Source organism: Sphaerodactylus townsendi, linkage group LG08 (assembly GCF_021028975.2).
Source record: "Sphaerodactylus townsendi isolate TG3544 linkage group LG08, MPM_Stown_v2.3, whole genome shotgun sequence".
Lineage (NCBI taxonomy): Eukaryota > Metazoa > Chordata > Lepidosauria > Squamata > Sphaerodactylidae > Sphaerodactylus > Sphaerodactylus townsendi.
The window spans coordinates 56,977,888-57,000,178 of NC_059432.1; the positions used below are offsets into that span (position 1 = coordinate 56,977,888).

Genomic DNA, 22,291 nt, shown 5'->3' on the forward strand with positions numbered 1-22,291 from the left:
ATCACACTGACACTAAACAGATTTTTCTGAATGTGGCTGGTAAGGTAAGGCAGCAGAGAGATGGACAGATGTGGGGGAGGGGGATACTGATAAAAGGGGAGGGGAAATAAGAGGAGGGGTTCTCAGAGAAGAAGGCAGAATCAGAGATGACTGGGCTGCATTGACTGAGAGGGTAGCGGGAGACTAATGGAGGAGGGGAAAAAGAGAGAGGGTTTAGCTTGGCAGAGAAGGGAAGGGGGGAAGAAAGAGGGAAGTCTGTTAGAGAATAGGGGAGAAGGAAGGAAGAAAGGGGGAGGAGGAAAGGATACACCCTCCCTGCAAGTTCCTTGTGGGTCACTGCTTGTGGAACTCGGTTAATAGTTTCCAGAATAAAAATAAAGAACTTTAAAAAGGAGAATTACAGGTCTAAGTACCTCCAAGAGTGTTATAAAGAGGTATCTTAAGCAAGACTATTCAGAATCCTATTTAGGTCTAATCAATTGGGCTGACCCTTAGGTAAATATACTTAGGATTGTACAGCAAACCCTGTTAATCATTACCTATGATTTCAAACAATGCATAAGATAAGACATACCGCAACTTCATTAGTATCCCCGTGTTCAAAATACTCTTGGATTATTGGAGTTAATGTTTTCTCAAACGCTTTTTCATCCAAAGGCAACACTACAGTTTCATAGACACAGTTCCCCTGTTTTAAAAAGATAAAAATTACTAAATTTTTAACAGAGTCAGTCATTCTCAAGCATGCTCTCCAGAAATGACATTTTTCAGGTATTTGTTTATTTATACTCCACACCATCTCCCCACATGGGACTTGGGATGGCTTACAACATTAAAAAAACACAGCATTTAAGATGCAATAAATACAAATAAAGTGTAAATAAAAGCAATAAATAGAACAATAAAACCAGTTAAAATACTGACTTCATAAATTGCTTGGACAATTAAGACAACTGGCCAGTTCCCCAATTTGTAACATTAGCCAAAGTCCTCATGAAAAAAACTAGCCATACATACACTACAGAATGTTGAAAGATCCTGCAAACGACAAACTTCCCCATGGAGCTGATTCCAGAGGGACAGGGCGATCACTGAGAATGCCTTGCCCTGGTTGTTGACAAGCAAGCAATTTGCAGCCCAGGAACCTGTAAAAGGCTCTATAATGATGATCTAGCGGACTGGGGAGGTCCTACTGGGAGAGGCGTTCCCACAGGTAGGATGGTCCCAGATCGCCTAGGGTTTTATAGGTGAAAATCAGCATTTTTAATTTGTACTGGAAGCTGACCAGTATTGTTATATACACAGACCAGGAGGACTCAGTCAGAAATCTAGCAGCCACATTCTGGACTGCCTGACGCTTCCAAAGCTTCAAAGATAGTCCTATGTAGAACACACTGCAGTAGTCTAATCTGGAGGTGACTGTTGCATGGATCACAGCGGCAAGGTCAGAGTGAGCCAGATAGGTCAGCTGGTGGGTTTGGCGATAGTGATAAAATGCAGGTTTTGCCATCCTTGACGTGTTTTTCCAGGGGAAGGGAAGAACTGAGCCACACCCCTAAGCACCTCACACATGGGCATTTCTCATGGTGCACTTGAATTTTCCCCTATTTAGCAAAATGCAAGTCCCTGAATATATTGAGCTCATTGCACTTCAGTATGGTAAACATGTAATCATTAGACTTGGGGCAGTTTACATTCAGCTACAAGTTAGATCAATACAAGATAAAAGAACAAACTAAATTTGAGGCAGCTTGTGGAAATGCCTCTGGTGAAACATTATATAACTTCCACATTTTTCACAGCAAAAGCATTTATATACAAAAATCTGTTTCATCAAGGTCTAAGTAAGCGAGTGTAAACTCCAGGATAATACCCCAGTTTCTGAATAATTCTTCAAGGGCTGCAGGCACCATCTCCTCTAGTATATGCTCAATTCACTGGCGTTGTCCTTCTTACTGCTGTATAAGCACTTCCATGTTTTATGGTCCTGATCACTGACACTTATGGTTCCGCACGTGGGACTATCTAGGTACTTACTTGAACATTTACAATTACAACAGTGCAATCACTTTTCATCAGTTATTACATTATGTACATTATATAAGCAACATAATAGAGTATTGTAGAAATTACGCATGAGTCTCATTGCTTCCTGTGTAATCTGAAAGCCAAAGCAAGAGAGTTACACAAAGAATTGTCACAAAGCAGTTTTATGTAAACCCCAGTCACTGCCATGGCCGCTGTACACACCTTTGCCCAACAGTGACACAGTGGCTGGAGAGCATATAAGACTGCTCCTTATCTCAGGCAGCCTAATTACAAGGCTAAATTACATAAATAAGGTCAGGTTGTACAGCACACTAATGATGTTCTTACCTGGTCATCATCATAGTTAGGATCTTTAACATCCACTTCTTCTACATCATATACTTGTCCAGGTGTACCCCAAACCCCTTTGCCTCCTGCACCACCTTAAAAATGTTTAAGGGAAAAAATGAGAGCCAGACTAAAATAGGACAAAGACAGTGCATTAATCATTCTGGTAGAAGATCATACATTATTTACTTTATTTATACCTTGATTTTCTCCCCAAAGGGAAGATCATTCTCTGCTCCTCTATTTTATCCTGACAACCATGTGAAGAAGGTTAGACTGACAGCCAAATCCAAAGTAGGAGGGTGGACCCACCTCTGGTACAGCCCTGTGCTGGTGTGAGTGCCTACCCCACTGGTGCAAGAAGGAAAATTGCCAGCTTTGGGTGGGTGGGTGGATGGGAGTGATTTACCCTGGCAAGCACCATGGAGCTCCACTGCACCTGGGCTGGAAGCTGCCATCCTCACCTAAGCCTGATGGTGAAGAAAGCTGGGTCAGAATGGCCAGAGTGTTCTGCCCATGGGTGGAGCTGACCTTAGACAGATTCCACTGCCTGCCCAGCCCCATGAACTAACAAAACTGGCTTCACGTTTTACGTGGCATATCTTGCTATCCCCTATGGGGGATTCTTGGAGCCAGTTTCTGTTCTTTGGGGCTTCCCACGCTGGAGAGGGCAGGGTGGCACCAGAGCAGTATTGCCCCCACCCACTCATCCACTCTGGATTGGACTGTGAGAGTTTGTGACTGGGCAAAGGTCACCAGTAAGCTTTACGCTGAGGGCTTCCATGGAAGAATAGATACTTTAACCTGGACCTGACAATTAGACAAGGAAATCTGTCTCCATTTATCCTTCTGGATTTGTCTACAGCCTTTCTTTTTTTCCAGGGGATTTGGGGGAAAAACACTAAGGATATCAGGGACTACACTTCAAAGGTTTTAGACCTCTTTTTTTTGTTCAAGAAGATGAAGTTGCCATCAGGGAGGTGGAGTCTTCTGTGTGGGCTTGAGGTACAGAGGTCAGCAGGTTCTATTCTATCTTCCATGCTTTTAAGATTGCTAAATGAAATCATCCAGAGCTCCAGAGTTGGGTATGTTAAATGATGATAGCACCCTACACGCATTTTTAATTATGCTTTCAGACCTATCAGTGGCTCAATGCTGTGGATGCAGAAGAGTAAGGAGAAACCAAATTCCAACAAGTCAAAGAGCCGGTGTTCTGCCATTGTTAAATGCAATTAGATTTTGGACCCGCTTTTATAGAAATATAATGACATGAAGGTCAGGAGTCTTTTCTTTATTCCCTCCAGATTTGTAAATTAATACCTCTTCTGGGCATGTCTGACCTTGCCTTGCTCATCCATATTTCTGTAACTGTAACAATTGCCCTAGAGATATAAGTTTCTGGAAATTTTGATGCAATGGGGAAAAATATTGGAGGGCAAGAAGAGAACAGAAATTTTGATACATGCAATACTTGCTTGTATATCAAACCTGAACCTATGTTACTCCTTTAACAGAATAAAAGACTTAATTTCTAACTTAGCATGCAGATAAAATGTATTAATTGGCACATTTATATAATTTAAGACAATAAACACTTTAGTTAAACAAGCCAAATTGCAAATATACTCAATACTAACTGCAAATTATTGTACCCTACTCTCTCAGCATATTTCACCCATTCCAAAAGAAATATACACACACACGCGTGCGCACACACCATTCATAGAGATTTTTAATGCCCACCTCCACTGTTTTAACTTCCTCTATGTTACAAAATAAATATGAAACAAACTGGAATGCTATTTAGGAAAAACATACTACAGATAGAAACAAATGAAGGCCTAAACCAAATGTATTGACTTTCAGACATATTTTGATTTGCCATGAATTCAGAATGCACCAACCTTTCTTAGGGAGGCCTCTACCCTTTCCTGATCGAGACCGTCTATCCAGATACTTCCCTTTTGGACTTGTTGGCACAGTAACTCCACTTTTCAGTGCTTCTCCATTGTCACTCACAGAATCCCCTCTTCCAGAATCTCTGGAAGAATTTTTTCTTAGCCTCCTCTTTGCTCTAGCATTGATTTTAGCTTCATTAATTGATGTTGCAGAGATCCAGTTACCGTTGATTTCAGTTTTTATTTCCTCAGTTCCACCATTTTCTTCATCAGCAGAAAATGGAGTGTCACTTAGATTTTCCAGTTCTCAAAAACAAAAAGAAACAAACAAAAAGTACTGTTACTAACTGAAGTAGTTATTTTAAAAGTGAAACAAACTTCAAACATTGTAAAATTCTAGTAACATTCCAATAATTCCATAGCAGTACATTAAAATAGACAGGAATGCTTTTAGCAGAAGTTAAAAGATTTAACTCTCACATTCTATCTGAACAAATAAGTGGAGGGGGGGAGCAGGAGGCGGGAAAAGATGGAGGGAAAGGTTCACCAATAGCTTCAAAAGTCACGCAACAAAAACAACCATGATAGTAGCTGCATAGCAGGACTTTCTTTTTTGCACTGTTAAACTCTAACCATTCTGAGAAATGAAACTAGTGCAGTTTTAAATATTGTAATTACAATCATGAAGATTCTGTTCCACTATATGTCTTAAAAGGATTTTAGGCAGTCTGTCAGGATACCTTTGAAAAGTAATGCCTTTTTTAAAAAAACTATTTTTGTTATCATTGGTTTGTGGTACAGGATGACTGCGGGGTTTTATTACTACACTTTGGGTATTTTAAAGATATTCTGTGGTGTTTTTTTTCCTGCGCATTCGTTTGAACCCTATGGTCTGCATTCAAATATCATTTTCCACCAATGGAAAGCACTCTACTAGCTAAATGCCTCCATTCCTCCAGTGTAGCCCACTTAGCTTTTCCAAATGCTGCTCCTGTGTAACAGGGACCTGAATGAACAGGTGGAGAGGAATGCAGATAGTGGAGCAAACCAGTGACCAATGCGCAATGCCTTCTGCAGCTAGAAAACACTGCATTCAACTCAATGCATAGGAAATTGACATATACATTCTAAAATAATCTTTACAATTATTTTGTTACTAAAATCAACAAATTTACTAATACTGTAATGTAATGTAATAATACTGTAAATGTAATAATACTGTAATAATACTGTACTGTAAATAATACTGTAATAATACTGTAAATATACTGTAATACTGTAATAATACTGTAAATGTAATAATACTGTTTCTCAGAAATATATCATTCCACTAGGTTTAAATAACTTTTTAACAGTTTTGAAAACAACACAAACCTCATTCAACTTCAGTCTTATTACAATACATAAATCTATGTACTTGGAGCAGAATACTTTAATACTGTAATAGTACACAAAATTATTAACATTTATGAGGTATAAATAAGATTACGGAAAGTTCCTTCAACTATAGAGAGCTGAGTTATCTGCATGTGCATCATGTTCACCATTAGTGCTCCAGTAATTCGTTTTATGATAATTAGCTTTCACTTTATTAGAATGACTTGCAACCTGTGTGCAATAACCTCAATTACTTCCTTGGTACATTTTATGTAACTGATGAAGGCTCATTATGAATATTCAGGCCACCACAAACAAGTTAGTCTATAATTCACACATGATATGATAAACAGCCCTTTCAAACAGGTGGGAGGTGAATCCACCCATGGGAGTGGCACGTGACCATGCTCGTGGATTAGCTATCCCCAGGGCACTTGGCCTGGCGGAGCAGTGAATATTTATTTATTTATTTATTTATTTATTTATTCGATTTATAAACCGCCCCATCCCCAAGGGGCTCTGGGCGGTGCCAGCATGTGACTACCCAGGTCCTTCCTGGTGTTGGGATGTGACACAGGGCACCGTGCCAGCATCCCAGTGCCCCTGTTTAGTGTAACCGGGGCGGGCTAGGGGAGGAGCTGATGTTAGTCAGCTTCCTCCTGATCATTAGCCGTGTGACTCCAGTGGCCAGGACATTAGACTTAAGCCACCAAAAAGGTGGTGTAAGTCTACAGGGTCTAATGGGGAGCTTTTCAGCAGCAGGGAAGGTTTTTTTTGCTTTGCAAGCCTTGAGAAGCCTCTATGGGAACGGTAGGACAGTTCAGTTGCAGCTAGTTGTCTGGCCGGGGCTGAACAACTCTCATGAGGCAGTGGATCTGAATCAGCACACACATGCTTTGCTTGCAGAATGCCCCAAGTTCAATCCCTGCCAGCTGAAGGATTTCAGGTAGTAGGTGTCCAGAAAGACCTTTCTCTGCCTGCAACCCTGAGTAAGCGCTTCCGGTCAAAAAAGATGTGGGCCAATAGTCTCACCATAAGGTAGCTTCAGATATTCAGTAAAAACATTGAAATCTGATCTCCATATGGCTCACTCTGATATTATGTCTAGTCTCCCCATGTCAGCACCAGCCACTGTCATGAAAATTAAGCGCTAGCGTGAAATTTTTCCACATGATCACAGAATACATGCAGTAAGGAATTTCAAATATTATGCTCCTTCTATGTGCAGTCATTGTTACAAAGACACATTTTCCATGCAATCATACAAGGCAACATAACATTTAAACTAGGCTTAAATGACACAGCACTCTGAGCTATATTTAAGTATATGAAATTTCTTACCAGTAGAGTTGACATTGTCTGTCTGCTCATTTTCTGTTTCCATAGTTACACAACTGTATTTCAACCAGACTGAATATAAATGGTTCTCTAATGTTTTCTTTTAGTTCTGAACAAAGAAAGAAATTAAGAATGTTTAGTTTGACCTTTGAGGAAACCTTTCTTAGTATTTAGAAGTGAGATACATATTTTCTAAAAAGTTACAGAATGTTTCTGCACATGTTTACTCAAATACTTAAGTCTTCCAAGTAAAGGTTGTTGCCTTAACCAGATCTAGTCAAAAGTAACTCACCTACTCCTAAGGATGGTCTATTTAATTTTACAGCCAGACATCTCTCTGTGTTTAGCATAGTAATATGACTACATCTTAACAGTCCTTTAATGTCGGTCACTATTATTTCTATTCTGTAAAAATGATGCTCATATAAAATAGCTTCTTCAAAAGTCAGCAAGTAAGTTCAGTACTGAGCTATGATTTGAATTACTCACAGCTAAAGTTCAATGTTCAGTTAACTTTAATTTTGCCCATGTGTATACAAACCACAAGTACAGTAGAGAAGAACATGTATATTAAAACCCCTTTGCTCCTTACCACCACCAATATGTATTTAGGGCTAATTTTATTTAAGTGCTTTGTGAGCATGGAGCCCACTTTCTGAATTTGTGTAACTATTACCTGCCTTGATAAAATATTGGAAAACCTGATGACACAAAAGCAGAAAGATTATTAATTTTATGAACTGTTCTGAATTCACCTCCCACCTGCTGCTCCCCTGATAATAAAAATCATCCACATGCTTTGTTTAATCACTTTTAATTTAGGTACCTTGGCTACAATACTCTGACAAGAGAAACAATCCCAGCACAGCATCAACTATGCAATACAAATTTTATCTGAGTAGCTTCCATTCAGTAGTTTCATCTGCATTCCCAGTGACTACTTGGCTCAAGTATTTTCTCCTCCCCCTTTCACCTAGCAAGGACTGCTGAGTAATGGGATTATGACATCAGGTCCTTCACATCACACTTCATTAGCAAAGAGTTTTTCAGTATTACCTCAGCCAATCATTCACGAGTCACACGTTGTTCTGAAGCAGTTTATTTTTGCTAGAAGAGCTCCTTTGTATTGCTCTCAAAGGCAAATGATGTCCAACTGATTGACTAGCTTGTGAGGATAGTTCCTTTCCTTTGAGTAGAGTATTCCATTACACGCATCCACACTCCTTCAAATCCAGATGGAAAACACAACATTTATGTAGCAAGGTATGTTACACGGGTAGAACACTGCAGATCTATTGTGGAAACAGTGATTTCCTAAGGTGCAGAAAGTTGGAAGAACTTCCTGCATCAGAGGAAGGACCGGGGGAAGGACAGCCACAACAGATTCATGGGTTCCAAACCCAATGAAATCAGGTACTCTTTTATAAACTACATTTTAAAAATATAGCCTTAGTAATACTGAGCTGCTTCAGTTTCTTCCCTGTTGTAAGAAGGAGAGTTGTTTCTACCTTACTGCCACTACCCCACACTATAGTGTTAAGAATGCCTACAATTAAAACAACAGCTGGGATATATGCTTAAATTGATTAGTGTCTGTGATCTCTGCATCAATCTACAGGCTAAACTGAAAAAGAAAAGAATTATATTGGATAGTTAGATGACTAAAATATCAGCCACTCATACAAATTAAGGACTGTGTGTCGCTAAGGCTTTTAGTTGGTAATTCAAAGATTTTCAAAATGGACATTAAACTTGCTATACCTACAAAAGAGCTACGTAAAATAAGTCGATCCTTTTACAATCTGTTCTGTTCTGAATTATAGCTCTGTTTTTCTTATAGGACTGAATGATCCCACAACAGAAGTCAGTATTCAAAGATGCAGCAAAACAGCTGATAGTTCCAAGACTCTTCTGACATGCCACCATGTTGAGGAAAAGGTATTATTAATTTGTCTATTTAACAATGGGACACAGAAAGTGAATTATCTCTCAAAGAGTTGGAAGAGAAGAAAAAAATAAACCTACACAAAACTCTACAAAAAAGGGGGGGATTCCCAGATACTGAGTCAAGCAGTTAGTAAGTAGTAGCAACAGCCAGTATGGTATGTAGTATTTAGGGTAAGAAGAAGAGGAAGAGTTGGATTTATATCCCCCTCTTCTCTCCTGCAAGGAGACTCAAAGGGGCTTACAAACTCCTTTCCCTTCCCCCCTCACAACAAACACCCTGTGAGGTGGGTGGGGCTGAGAGAGCTCAGAAGAACTGTGACTAGCCCAAGGTCACCCAGCTGGTGTGTGTGGGAGTGCACAGGCTAATTCCCCAGATAAGCCTCCACAGCTCAAGTGGCAGAGCGGGGAATCAAACCCAGTTCCTCCAGATTAGAGTACACCTGCTCTTAACCACTACTCATTAACCAGAGCCCCTCGGGGATTGGGCGGTATAAAAATTTAAATAAATAATAAATAAGTAATACTCCACTGCTGCTCCTCAAGGTTGCCTTAAGCCAGTGTTGGCGAACCTATGGCACTCCAGATATTCATGAACTACTATTCCCATCACCCCTGCCAGCATGGCCAATTGGCAATTGGCCAATTGGCAGGGGCTGATGGGAATTGTAGTCCATTAGCATCTGGAGTGCCATAGGTTCACTACCACAGTCTTAAACTGAATCACAACCTTGGTCCTTCAGTGTCAATATTGTCTACTCAGACTGGCAGCAGCTCTCCAGGGTCTTCCAGAGTCACTCATCACCTGCCTTCCTGATCCTTTGCAGGGGAGATACAGGAGACTGAAATTGGGATCTTATATCTGCTGCCCTATGCTGTCATACCCGCCACCAGTTGTACCATGACTCAGGATACCCGAGTTCAATCCCAAATCAGGACCTAACTACATAATACACTGTTTATGGGTTCAGTACGTACTGATAAGTTTCCCCCAGAGGTCAAACATTGGCTTCTAGGTGGCATTTCAGGTTAAGGAAATGGCACAGTGGAAGACTTAATCCCCCTCTCCCCATGTACTACAGTCCCAATCCAAATCAGGCTCCTTGTAGCACCTAGGAATTAAACTTCAACAAAGAAATCCCAGAGCACATCTGGAGAATGTAGGGTGCACGAGAAAACAACTTATTGTTTAGTTAGGCCATCAACATAACGTTCCCTAGTGACCTCCCTTGTCTAACCTACCTCACAGGATTATTACAAAGACAAAATGGAGGTGAGTAAAGTAATGCCCACCCTGAACTCCTTGGAGGAAAGGTGAGATAAAAAATAAACACTAAATCAAGAATTCAATGCAAATTATCAGTTTGCTGAAGTGAGACTTGCTGAGAAGATGAAGCAGATTTAACTGACACTGAAAGTTTCTAGGCATCTATACCAATGCCACTGAAAGCTGCGTTTTAAGTTTCACTGCTTGGATGAAGAGCAAATGCAGCATCCTCAACACTTAAAATGTATCATCACATTTACAGGCAAACTACAAAGCAAACATAATGTAACAGCTCAAGTATTGATTTGAATGGAGAAAATTCAAACCTCTATTAACAGTGAAGATAACTCAACAGAGAAAAAGACATAAGAACAGCTCCATGTGATGAATTGGAAAATGCTCCAATCATATGTGGGGGGGGGGGCAGGGAGAGGGGTAAGCTCCTGAGTTAAAAGCAAAAGTAACAAATGCCCCTTTAACAGCATTTATTTCAGAAGGAGCCTCTAACATTGCAAGAGATTCTGGCTCAAAGAAAAGCATTTGAAAGAGCTGTTATTGGAAGGAGGAAGAGAAGGAGAAGAGGAGAAAAAGGAGGAGGAAGAGGAGTCTGGATTTATACCCCACCTTTCTCTCCTGTAAGGAGACTCAAGGTGGCTTACAAACTCCTGTCCCTTCCTCTCCCCATAACAGACACCTTGTGAGGTAGGTGGGGCTGAGAGAGTTCCAAAGAACTGTGACTAGCCCAAGGTCACCCAGCTGGAGTGTAGGAGTGCAGAAGCACATCTGGTTCACCAGATAAGCCTCGGCCGCTCAGGTGGAAGAGTGGGGAATCAAACCTGGTTCTCCAGATTAGAATCCACTATACCACGCTGGCTGGTTTAGCTTTCACTACCTGCATACCTAATTTTATTTTAAATAGGACTCTCACCCTCCCTCATTCCATGACACTGGGAGTACCAATCCAGTTTGTTTAACTGCCCTGACCACCCTTTTGTGAGGCTAATCATCACTGCAAGCCCTTTGGAGGAGAGAAAAAGTACTCAATCCCTGGTAAAATTAGTAAAGGTGGCTTTAATTCTCTCCCCCACTTTTCCTTCCCACAGTTTTTGCTTATTTTTAATTGCATGTAATCAAAACATTTATTATATCTTTTTTCTGAATTGAGCTATACAGTGCAGACCAGAAAATCCACACAATGGAGCAAGGGATATACATAACGATTTTTCTACAAGCCTGGGGACTACTCAGGTTGGCAGAAAGATTTGAAATGTAAGATACGCAGACACACACAGAGTTATCCCCCACCCCAATTCTCTAAATAAAAATGACAGAAGCAATATTAGCTTTTTCAAGAAAAGTATGGCACTGAGGTCTTGTGAGACAATGCTGTGAGAATTCATGGCCACTTTGGGGAGTTGGCTGTATCTAACCAGCCCACATTGCCAAAGTTGCTAAGCCTCAGTTAATGACAGGAAAAAGAGCAAAACAAAACAAACCTCCTTAAAAGTAAAAGATAGGGAAAATAGAAAATAAAAAGGGGGTGGCAGCTAGGGAGGGAAACAGGAAAAGGGAAATCTGAAAGGGGGGGAGGATAACAAAGTAGGCAAGTGGGTGCAGAACAAGTAAACGGGAGACTGGGGCTGCCAAAAAGAGGAACAAAGATGGATGAGTTTGCGAAGAAGAGGTTTCAGATGCTGCCCAGAATGGAAAGAAGAAAAGCAAGAGGGAGTGGGGAAATAAGACTTCCAACAGAAGTTCTCATGGATCCTCAACTTTTGTGAATCTATTTTCCAGTTGTGTTGCAAAAAGTGAATTGATCGCTGGTGTTCTTTATGTAACAAATCTGCTGAAAGAGTCTGTAATATCATCAGTATGCTAGGAATGCGCTGGTACACATTTATTTATGAAATTAACATAATTTTTAGATAACAATAAATAAGTGTGGCAATCAAACTAAAACTCTCTCTACACATCACTCAGGAAACTGGGATAGACAATGAAGAAGACTTAGGGACAGTTTTGTGCCGGATAGCAGCATGATATTGTGAAAGGCACCATTAACCACTAAGTTGCACAATCCCATATTACACAAACCCTATTCATCAGCACCATGAAAATTAAGAATTATGAGCCACAGACTGCAGTTGTGCCAAAATGGTGAAAAACACATCATTCAGGAACACACAGATTCAATAACAGGTTAGCTTTATCACCTCAGCTAGAAGTCTAGCTACCACACATGTAAAAGATAAAACCAGCAAACCAAAGGCTGCAAACAGACAAGCCTGCCATGTATTGGTGCTTACTAAACCTTCCTGTAGCCAGTATATGTCTGAGTTTTAAGAAAGAAGGAATTAATTAGGTATCTGCTGGGCAACAGTTCCAACTGCATAAACACTCCAGGGTTACAAGTCTGAAAACAAGCACTGAACAGCTACCATGGATGACAACTTTGTGCGCCTGAAGTTTTTGACATGGAAAAATGTGAAGATGACTGATGGTGTTAAACACACAACTTAAAAATAAAAGGTTGTTTTTACAGATTAGACTGTTAGGTAAAAACTGAAAGTAGTATCTGCTATTTAAATAACGGAAATTGTGGTTAGGCAGCCTTTTTGATACATGCTGCTAGAACAACAGTTTTTAAAACATTTCTAAACAGCTGGCAGAATATCCTATAGATCATATTTTAAAAACTCAACTACAATAGCCCTGTAGCTTAGAGTAATGGTGAGAGCTCCTGATAAGAACCTCCTTACACAATCAAAGTGTCTTTACACAATCCATGATGCCAAATAGTATGTAATACAGGACGTGTGAATTTGGTACTCAATAAGGGGCATCAGAAATTTATATGGCCTTCCATTAACCAGAACTAAACACTGTATTTAGAATTATATTTTCATCATAAAAAACAATGTAAAGATAATGCTAAATTCTCCTTGGGTGAGTAAACTGATGTCACGTCACAGCCAACTGACTGCAACCCCTTGTGGCTTGCAGAGGTGGTTTGCTATTGCATTCTTCTGCAGAGCAACGCTGATATTCCTTGGTAGTTTCCCATCCAAATACTAACAAGGAATGACTTTGCTTAGCTTTTCAGATCAGGCTAGCCCAGGGGTAGGGAACCTCGTTGGAGTGGGGCGGGCGCTTTCCTGGTGGCCAGTGAGGCCGAGCCGCCGGCTTCATCCTTGCCCACCCTGCAGGCAGCAGGGCGGGCGCACCAATTGCCCGCAGCCGGTTGGGCCGCGGGCTTCCCCTCTTGCCCGCCCCGTTGGAGCCTTGTTCGAGCGGGGCGGTCGCTTTCCCGGTGGCCAGCAAGGCCGAGCCGCTGGCCTCATCCTTGCCTGCCCTGCAGGCAGCAGGGCGGGCGCACCAATTGCCCGCAGCCGGTTGGGCCGCGGGCTTCCCCTCTTGCCCGCCCCGTTGGAGCGGGGTGGCCACTTTCCCAGCCGCTCAGGCAGCAGGGCGGGTGCATCCATGCGCTTCTCAGAATGAGTGGAGTAAAAGGTAAAAAAAACAATATATACAGTGTTATCTTTATTTTAAATGTCAAAAATTATTTGCGGCTCCAAGTGTTTTCTTTTCCTGTGGAAAACGGGTCCAAATGGCTCTTTGAGTGTTAAAGGTTCCCTACCCCTGGGCTAGCCCAAGTCCTTATTGTCTACACTAGAGTGTTTGGGGGTATGCGGAAAAAAAATTACATAACAGGTTTGCTAACATGGGGCTAACATTTTAGGGAAATGGGTTGCCAAGAGGTACACGAATGAAAAAAGGTTGGGAACCATTGATCTACACATCAGCTCAAGGACCACACGTTCTAATATATAAAACACTAATTCAGGTTTTTAAAAATGTTTTATGACTGGTCAAATTTGGCTTATACAAGGCCCGAACCCTTAGGCCTAAACCTGGGCTAATGATCCTTCATACAGGGCTCTTATGAACAATGCTGACAAGAGGGCAAAATTTGGCCAATATTGCTATATTGCAAAAAAAAATATTTTGTTATTAGACTATGTTATTTGTGGGATCTTAACATTTCCAAGTCCACTGAGTCCCTCCTGAACATCAAACAAGCAAATGAGCATTGTGGTATAATTTCACAGACAAACATTTCTATAACAAACCCTTCAGCATTATACAGCAAAGTAGCAGTTCCAAGTCTGGGGAAATAACCCTATCTGCTGAACATATACAATTCATTCATAGATTCTGAACATATACAATTCATTCATAGATTCTAAACCAATTGTTTCCAACCTCTGTTCAGAGAACTGGGGATGTGTCCAGTGATTGGTATAGTTCCACATCATAACTATAAAATGCAAGTCTTTCGTAGCAAAAAGAAAAATAGTTTTGCAATACCTTAGAGAATCAAAGCACTTCCTATAAAATGGTTACAGGTCTCAAGGAGCTGTGGGAAGACATAATTATACTGTACTTATCTTGTACTAATAGCAGAGTGAGGTGCAGATGAGTTGGGATAATATAAAAGAGAACACTGCAGAAAACTCCAGGTAACTTAGTAACCACCTGTATAATGCTAAAGAGAAGAACCAAGCAAATGGGAAGAACTAACCAGATACCAAATGCAATGTAAGAAACCAAGCAGGTCAATTGTTTTTCATGAGCCTTTTCCACATTGACTTGCCTGCCTCAGAATTCCTGCATATCGCAGGAGATTCCAGGCATGTTGCACAATACACAACCTGTTCACACATGGTACAGGCAGAATTCTATAGGGTCTTGCCCTAGTTGCACTTGAACTGGGAGTCAAACCACCCTTAAACTTTTCTTAATTGGTTGTTCACTAAACAGCAATAGCAACAATGAAGCTGCTTCTCATGAAATTTAATCACCATTTTTTGCCAGTCAAGTCACAGCTGACTTGTGGCAACCCAGGGTTTTCAAGGCAAGAGATGTTTGGAGGTGGTTTGCCACTGCCTACCTCGGGGTTACTTCAGTATTCCTGTGAGCTCTCCCATTGAAATACCAGCCAGGATCAGAGCTGAGAGTGTGTGACTACTAGACCAAGCTCGCGCAGCAAGCTTCCATGGTATGAGTGGAGATTCAAACCTGGGCAAAGGAGTGGGGACATGATACCACACTAGTTCTCCATAACTAATCTTTATTTAGAAAATGCAGTCTTTTTAATTTTTAAAATAAACTGAAGCAACTTCTCATCGGCCCACTAGGAAGCCCAAGTTTTTCCAAATCAGAGCCAAACAAGCAGCAAGTCAGGAGGCTAGAAGCCTATTGCCAATTCGGCAATACTTGATGGGTGAAGGTACTCAATGCCTGTTTCTTTTAATCACGCTGAATTTTCGCATAACCGGGATAATTATCAAAGAAGTGTTCCCATACTATTTTTATGGGGCGACCGAAGCAAGTGGCATGAACCCACCCCTTAGGCTGAACCTTCTTCAAGTGGCTCTCCCTCCCGAAGGAGGCTTGCTTGGTTAAGTGGTCAGATCAATACCCCTGATTGCGAGAGGGCGATCATGAGGTATACTGAAAGAACGTAATGGAAGGAGGGGGCGTTGACCGAGCACCGACGAGCAAATGGGCAAGTCAGAGCACCTTCCTCCTCCTGAGAGGCGACGCCACCAGCCCCGCAGTTGCGCATTCCCCTCGTCGCTGGGAGGGAGGCATGGATGCAGCCCCCCTCCCCAAAGAATTACTTCAACAAAACAGCGGGAAGCTTCCTCTACAGCGAGCTCGGCGCCAGCGGGAGCCCCAAAGTCGACTTTTCCGGGGTAGCGGCGGGGCAGGGAGGGGGAAAGGGTCGTATTACCGTAGGCGGCCGCCCCGGAGCTTCCCCTCAGTCGCCGCCACCGTCGCGGTGGTTCGCTTGCACCCGTTCGTTTGTTTTGCTCTGCCCAGCAACATGAATGCGAGTCGCTGCACCTGATTGGTCAGCCCGGCCCCCCTCAGCAGCCAATGAAAAAGTAGAAAGGGCAGGTGAGGCGAGGCGGCGGCTCGGGAAATATTCAAAACCAAGAGGGAGGGGGAATGCAATATGTACATATCTATATCTACGGTGAATTCCGCACAGCATATTTATGAGTCGCAATCGTTATAAATGAATTCGTTTTCCATTTATAAAAAGGGAAAACGAGTTCATTTATAACAATTGCGACTCCTTATAAATATGCTGTGCAAAACCCACTATCTTTCAAATAAGACGGGACGAAAAAGGGAGAGGAGGGATGACTTGGCGAAACCATCTCAGTTGCTGGTGGCAAAAGAAAGAAGGCAACAGACGTCCTTTATAAGGCATGAGAGGGGGCTAGTCACTGAGTGCAGCCCCGGCGAATGGTTTTATTACAGAGGCAGTAATGAACTACCCTTTGCCACTTATTGTGTGTGACATAGACAGAATCATGATGTGTTAGTTAGGGCAGGGAAGTTGGGCTTGTTAAGTGTCAGAACTGTTTTTACAGAAAAGCATAAGCCTTTAAATGGTAAGCATATGCTACAAAACTCGATAACAGTGTGGCTCACCACAAATTGGCAGAAAGAGCTGTTTTCTTAACAATCAAAGAAATCCACCTCCATACATGCATACAACTGTTAGAACCAAAGTACTGTAAAATTACCAGTGACAGTTCATCACATGAAAGATTTGTGCAATATTTATTTTATTCAATTTATACCCCACCCCTTCAAAGGCCTCAAGTAGGAGGGAAGCTATCATTTTACCCCAAAAAAACTGCAACGTGACAGTCACATTAATTAGGTAAGCAAAGGCAGCTGTAATTTGACAAGAGTACTCACTGGGGTAATGGCAAATGTGAAGTCCCCAACATGGGAAACCCATCCATTAAAAAAATGGGGGAGGCTATAGGGTATAGTTTCACCATGTCTTAGCAGCATCCACTGCACGAACATATTTGTAAGGTTTAATTCATGCATGTAACAAACTGAAATTAGAGCACTGATCAGAAAGATGTAATAAGCTCAAGAGCAACTCAGCCTGACCAAGAACTTTTAAAAGAATATCTTTACATACTACTTGTCAAGTTGCAAACCTTTTCTCACTTGGAATCAGCCTGTTTCACACCATGAGACTTACTTCTGAATGAACTTGCATAGAATGATGCAGAACGAAACTGAAAAATAAGTGGAGATCACCTATGTGTCTTTAACATCTAATTATTTATTTTGCATAAAAATATGAAGAAGTCCTTCCAGCCAAAGCAACAGCATTTTTGCCTTAAACTGGAAGGAAAACTATTTCATTCTTACCACTGGGACAATGTATGCTGTATTGCACCATAGCTAGTTTGTGTTGAATGTACATCGGCACAAGCAACTTCTTTTAATGAACTGGTTAAACACAAACTGTTCTGCCTGATATTCTCCCTGCTCTCAAAGCAATGCTGAAGGCTTCGGGGATTTGGTAGCATGTCCAGATATAAAGCCTGAGTTGAGACAGATTCAATTCAATTCAATTCAAATACCTTTAATGGCATATAAAAAACAAAAACATAGCATCGCAACCTTCCATGATTTAGAACGCAATTGAAAATACACCAGTTGAAAATTTAGCCACAGCTCCCGACGCCTCATAACAGTCACTGTTTGGGAGAAATGTAACCTTCAGTTGATTGGTTGTTAAATAACTACCCCTACACATCAATGTAAAAATACAATCTAATATAAAATTGCAATAAAAATAGATCTGTTCAGCAAGTTAAAAGCAAAATGATACAGCAATAGGTATCCTGCCATGCAGATTAGACAGATTGGAGACGATACCTATCTTTTATAAGAAGTTCTACGTTAGTTTTATGTATCATATTTTATATTTAAAAATTTGATTCTGTGCCAAATAATAAAAAACCAATTTGGTTTAGTGTACTGGTATAATATATATATATATTTAAAAAATACAGTTAAAAGTAATAAAATGGGAATAAATTAGCACTTTAAAAAGGTTGTCAGGTATAGAGCTACCATACGTGTTGTGTGAGCATTGTAATCTCCAAGAAGAAAACGTATGGCAACAGTAGGGTTAGAAATTTTCCTCGCCACTAGTAAAGGGTGAATTAATCTGAGACGCGCATCTGCATTTATTTGACACTCTAGGAGGACATGGGTAAGAGAGTCAATGGAGCCACAGCGACAGTGGAGTTGAGACAGATTCCTACTACTGAGCTAAGATATCAGACAGCCTTTTCTGATTAAGAACATACTGATTCAGATTTGCAGCCCAAACACACAAGCCCATGCAGATACTAGTTTGATCCTAACTGAGCTTCGTCTAGTAGTGTCCCGCTGATTTCAATGCAGTTTACTTCCAATGGTGCTCAGAACTGCAGCAAAAAGCGCCAACCACATAACTGCAAACAAACTTGGTAAGTTTACTGAACTAGTCAGTGGCTTGCAAAAAAATTGTATTAACTTGTTTGAAGATTGACTCTTAAGACTGCATATTAGGAATACATATTAACCTCACTCCACCCACTGAAAAGACCTCTTTCTGACCTTCCAGTCAGCCTGCTTTGTTTGTTCCAAGCACACTGTGAACCACCCTCTTAATTACATAGTGTAAAATGTTAGACACCCAGTCATAATTAGAAGGCTCAATCCTAATTTATTATCAAATATTATTACTACTGGCATTTTCTTGCAAGGCAAGCTGATAGACTCCACTAATTTTCCCAAGACACAGTCCCCAGGGTTGCCTTGGGAATAAGGTAAGAGCTATGCCATTCTATTCTGCATCTGTAATTCTTCCCTAAAAGAGATTTTATACTGATTTCTCTGCAAATGCCTCCAATTTAGTACAATTCTGTTTAATAATCTACAAGGGAAACTAACAGCCTGTTAGCAGGTTTCTAAGTGTAAAGCTATAGAAGAAAAGATTTGGTCTTATTAGGAGCAGGTTTTTATCACGTGTCAGGAATTAGTTTTTGCACACCTGACCAATGCTTTATTCACCATAAGAATCTGAATATTTGCATATGTACATTGACGGAAAGGCAATGTTCCCACTTTGGCATCTTAGGGGATGGGGCGGTATAAAAATGTAAACAATAATAATAATAATAATAATAATAATAATAATAATAATAATAATAATGATAATAATAATTAAACATGCATAACAGCTGAAGAAGTGAGTTCTAATCCATTAAAGTTTCTGCTGGAAAAATGTTGTTTGTTTTTAAAATGGCTCAGGGCTCCTTTTGGTGTTTGTTTGCTGTACGAGATTAGAATTGCTGCCCCTTGGGAATCCATAAGAACTTGTCCTCACAGATCACTTGCTGATATTAATCCAGTTCAATCCTGCCTGAGACCCAGTCATTTCAAGTGAGTTACCACTTACATTCAAGCATACAGATTTTACCTAAGAAACATCTCAGAAATGTTAGCTTTCACCTGGCAAGGAGCCTTTTTGTTAAAGAACAGTACAACAATCAGGAATTCAGCATGGAAAGCAACATGCTGATACAATATTGGGCAAACAGTTGACTTTCCTGCTAAATATTCAGCTTCTATAGGCACAGGAGCCCAATTTTAAAAAACCAACTAACTTATTCAGAACAAATATAATGAAGGCAGATTTTCCCCTACATCAATAACCTTGCATCTTCAGAACATTCCCACATATAGACCTATCTCCAAAGGATCTAGCCTTGGTAACTATGCCACAAATAAAGTCCAAAATATGAACTATTGCCATCCACACACATAATTTCTTCCTGTACTGTTGGGTTCTCTGGTTGCCATAAAGGCATGCCAGAAACCACAATCCCCTGCCACAGGTCAACCACCACATACTAAATTTATAAGGTTAGAAGATGATAGAAACCAACTTTCTTCCACTATTCTTTTTGCAGATTCCTGTCAACGTGGTCCAACCACATTAATGTCTTTTTAAATTGTAACCAAAATGCTGCTCTAGAACTATAGTTTCCATTTAAATGCACAACTAGAAGTGGAGAAGCATACTTTTTGATTTCATACCAGTGAAGAAGTCAGGAGGCAGACATAGTGTTGCAATGACCATGACTAGAATAATTTTAAAAGCTTACATAAGCAGTCCCCTAAACATTTCACTGTCCCATCTCTCACAAGGTGTTCTTTGAAGTGTTGCATAAAACTCTGCAAAAGCTTTTAAGTTGTAATTTAGTGCCTCAGCAATTAGAAGAGGCTGAAAACTAGGTTACTATTTCTTGAAGAATCATACAGCCATGTTGTTTGAAAAGGCCAGCGTTCCCTAATCCCGTGGTGGCGAACCTTTGGCACTCCAGATGTTATGGACTACAATTCCCATCAGCCCCATCAGCCCCTATCAGCAATTGGCAGGGGCTGATGGGAATTGTAGTCCATAACATCTGGAGTGCCAAAGGTTCGCCACCACTGCGCCTAATCCATTTTCTTGTTCAGCTTCTGGATCACCTAACTACAAAGTACCTCAAACAGAGAGAAGAACTCCTTAGAAGTGCCCTCTTGCACCAGTACGACTCAAAGAAGCCATGCTCAAAGAAGCCAAGTTACAGGGGAAGGCAAAATATTTTCTGAGTCAGTCAATGGAAAAATACTCTTGACCAAAATAATGAACAAAAGTAATAGCAACAAGAGTGCTTCCAAGAGAAATTTTAGGGGACTATGTAAATGCACATCCCAACTTTCTATCTGGGGTTGGCAGAGGGGAGTGAGGGAGGAGAAAAGGTCTTTCCTTTTAATAAAGACTCCATATTGTGTTATTTACTATGTGATGTTATATCTCCCCGTCCTGAAAAGGTTATCACCCATTTCCACATAGCAGTCTTCAGTTAAAAGGGCAGGGCATTTTTCTCCAGGTTTGTGAGCAACCCTAGTATCTCAAGTTATGGCAGTAACCAGGCATTCAAGGTCCATACTCGGTGGTGGAGAAAGAACCTCTAATTCCCTACTGAGTAGGCCCTAATTGAAGCAGCGGAATAGGAACCACAGGAGAGCCCACTTAAGTTTATTCAAGTACGTCTTGAACCCTAACAAGTACAGGACACTGAGAAACGCGTGGCGATGCCAGAACACACAAATGCCCCTAAGCCCCACAAACGTTTTGCAAACCTAAAAACGAGATCGATATTTAACAACTGCCCCCCTCAACCCACTTTATTCCTCCGTCATTCCACTGAAATCTAGGGACCTATCTAAAACTGCAATTCAATTTACAATTACTTGGGGCGGAGGGTAACGTCTTAACTCTGTAGGGCTTACTACTGAGTATACACGCGCAGGATCGGGTTGCAAGGCGGAAAGTCGGCAGTCATTTCCGCACGGCTACGACGAGATTTATTTCCACCTAAGTGTGCACAGGATCTGGCCTTGGGCAGGAACTCCAGCTGCAAAGCTTGAAGCAAGTCCAACTGAAATTACAAGAAACACGAAGCAAGCCAGCAATACACGTGTCCCCCTTTTAATAGAAGTGATTTCAACGCATAACAAAACATGCGACTGTCATTTTTTTATCTTACAGTCCGAATATTGATAAATCCTTTGGAGACGAAGAACGACTAAGCTAAACCGGGAGAACCAGAGCAAGTGCTTTTATTTCGCTCGACTCTTTCAGCAACAGCAGCAGTAGGAGGGACAGAACTGCTACCAACCTGAACTGCCAGCCACTTACAAGGTTAGAAAGTCACCCGTTTCTGCCTCCGCCTCCTGCTCGTCAATTTCTAGCATGCAGCGCTAGGTCCTCTCCCGTCCGCTTCCCTCTCGCTTGGCGTTGTTTGCAAACAGTCCTTTACTTGCCCCACATGCTCAGTCCTGGCATAGCCCCGCCCTTAACGCGGAAGAAGCAAAGCGATTGGGTGAGAATGATCATCACGTTATCAGAGACCTGCCCCCGATGTCGCGAGGGCGTGTATGCAACGTAGTAGGGTCGCCAGCCATTTTCCTTAGCTCACGTTGTTTTCTATGGAACCACGTGCGGGACGAAGCGTCTTTACATTGATCCAAAGGGAAAACCAGTTCATTTATAACGGTTGCAACTCCTTATAAATATGCTGTGTGGAATGAACCTTAGGTCTGTACATCACTTTCAGTGTTGGGTCGGACCTTGCAGCAGCTTGACAAAATGCAGAATTCC

General features: G+C 41.2%; 1 protein-coding gene across 6 annotated transcripts in view; it reads right to left on the minus strand.

Moving 5' to 3' along the window:
* PDCD4 (programmed cell death 4) overlaps nucleotides 1-21,967 on the minus strand; it is a 33,007-nt gene extending 11,040 nt beyond the window's left edge. The window contains exons 1-6 of one of the 6 annotated variants that reach the window (XM_048505364.1): nucleotides 21,830-21,967; nucleotides 8,046-8,212; nucleotides 6,993-7,098; nucleotides 4,281-4,580; nucleotides 2,377-2,471; nucleotides 575-688 (exon numbers count right to left, since the gene is read on the minus strand). In XM_048505364.1, the coding sequence (XP_048361321.1) occupies nucleotides 575-688; nucleotides 2,377-2,471; nucleotides 4,281-4,580; nucleotides 6,993-7,035 (552 nt within the window). In that variant the 5' untranslated portion in view covers nucleotides 7,036-7,098; nucleotides 8,046-8,212; nucleotides 21,830-21,967. Of the gene's footprint in view, nucleotides 1-574; nucleotides 689-2,376; nucleotides 2,472-4,280; nucleotides 4,581-6,992; nucleotides 7,099-8,045; nucleotides 8,213-15,997; nucleotides 16,110-21,809 lie in introns of those variants that run through there. The other 5 variants (XM_048505366.1, XM_048505365.1, XM_048505367.1 and 2 more) reach the window with 5 other exon arrangements.
* Between the last annotated feature and the right edge of the window lie 324 nt (nucleotides 21,968-22,291).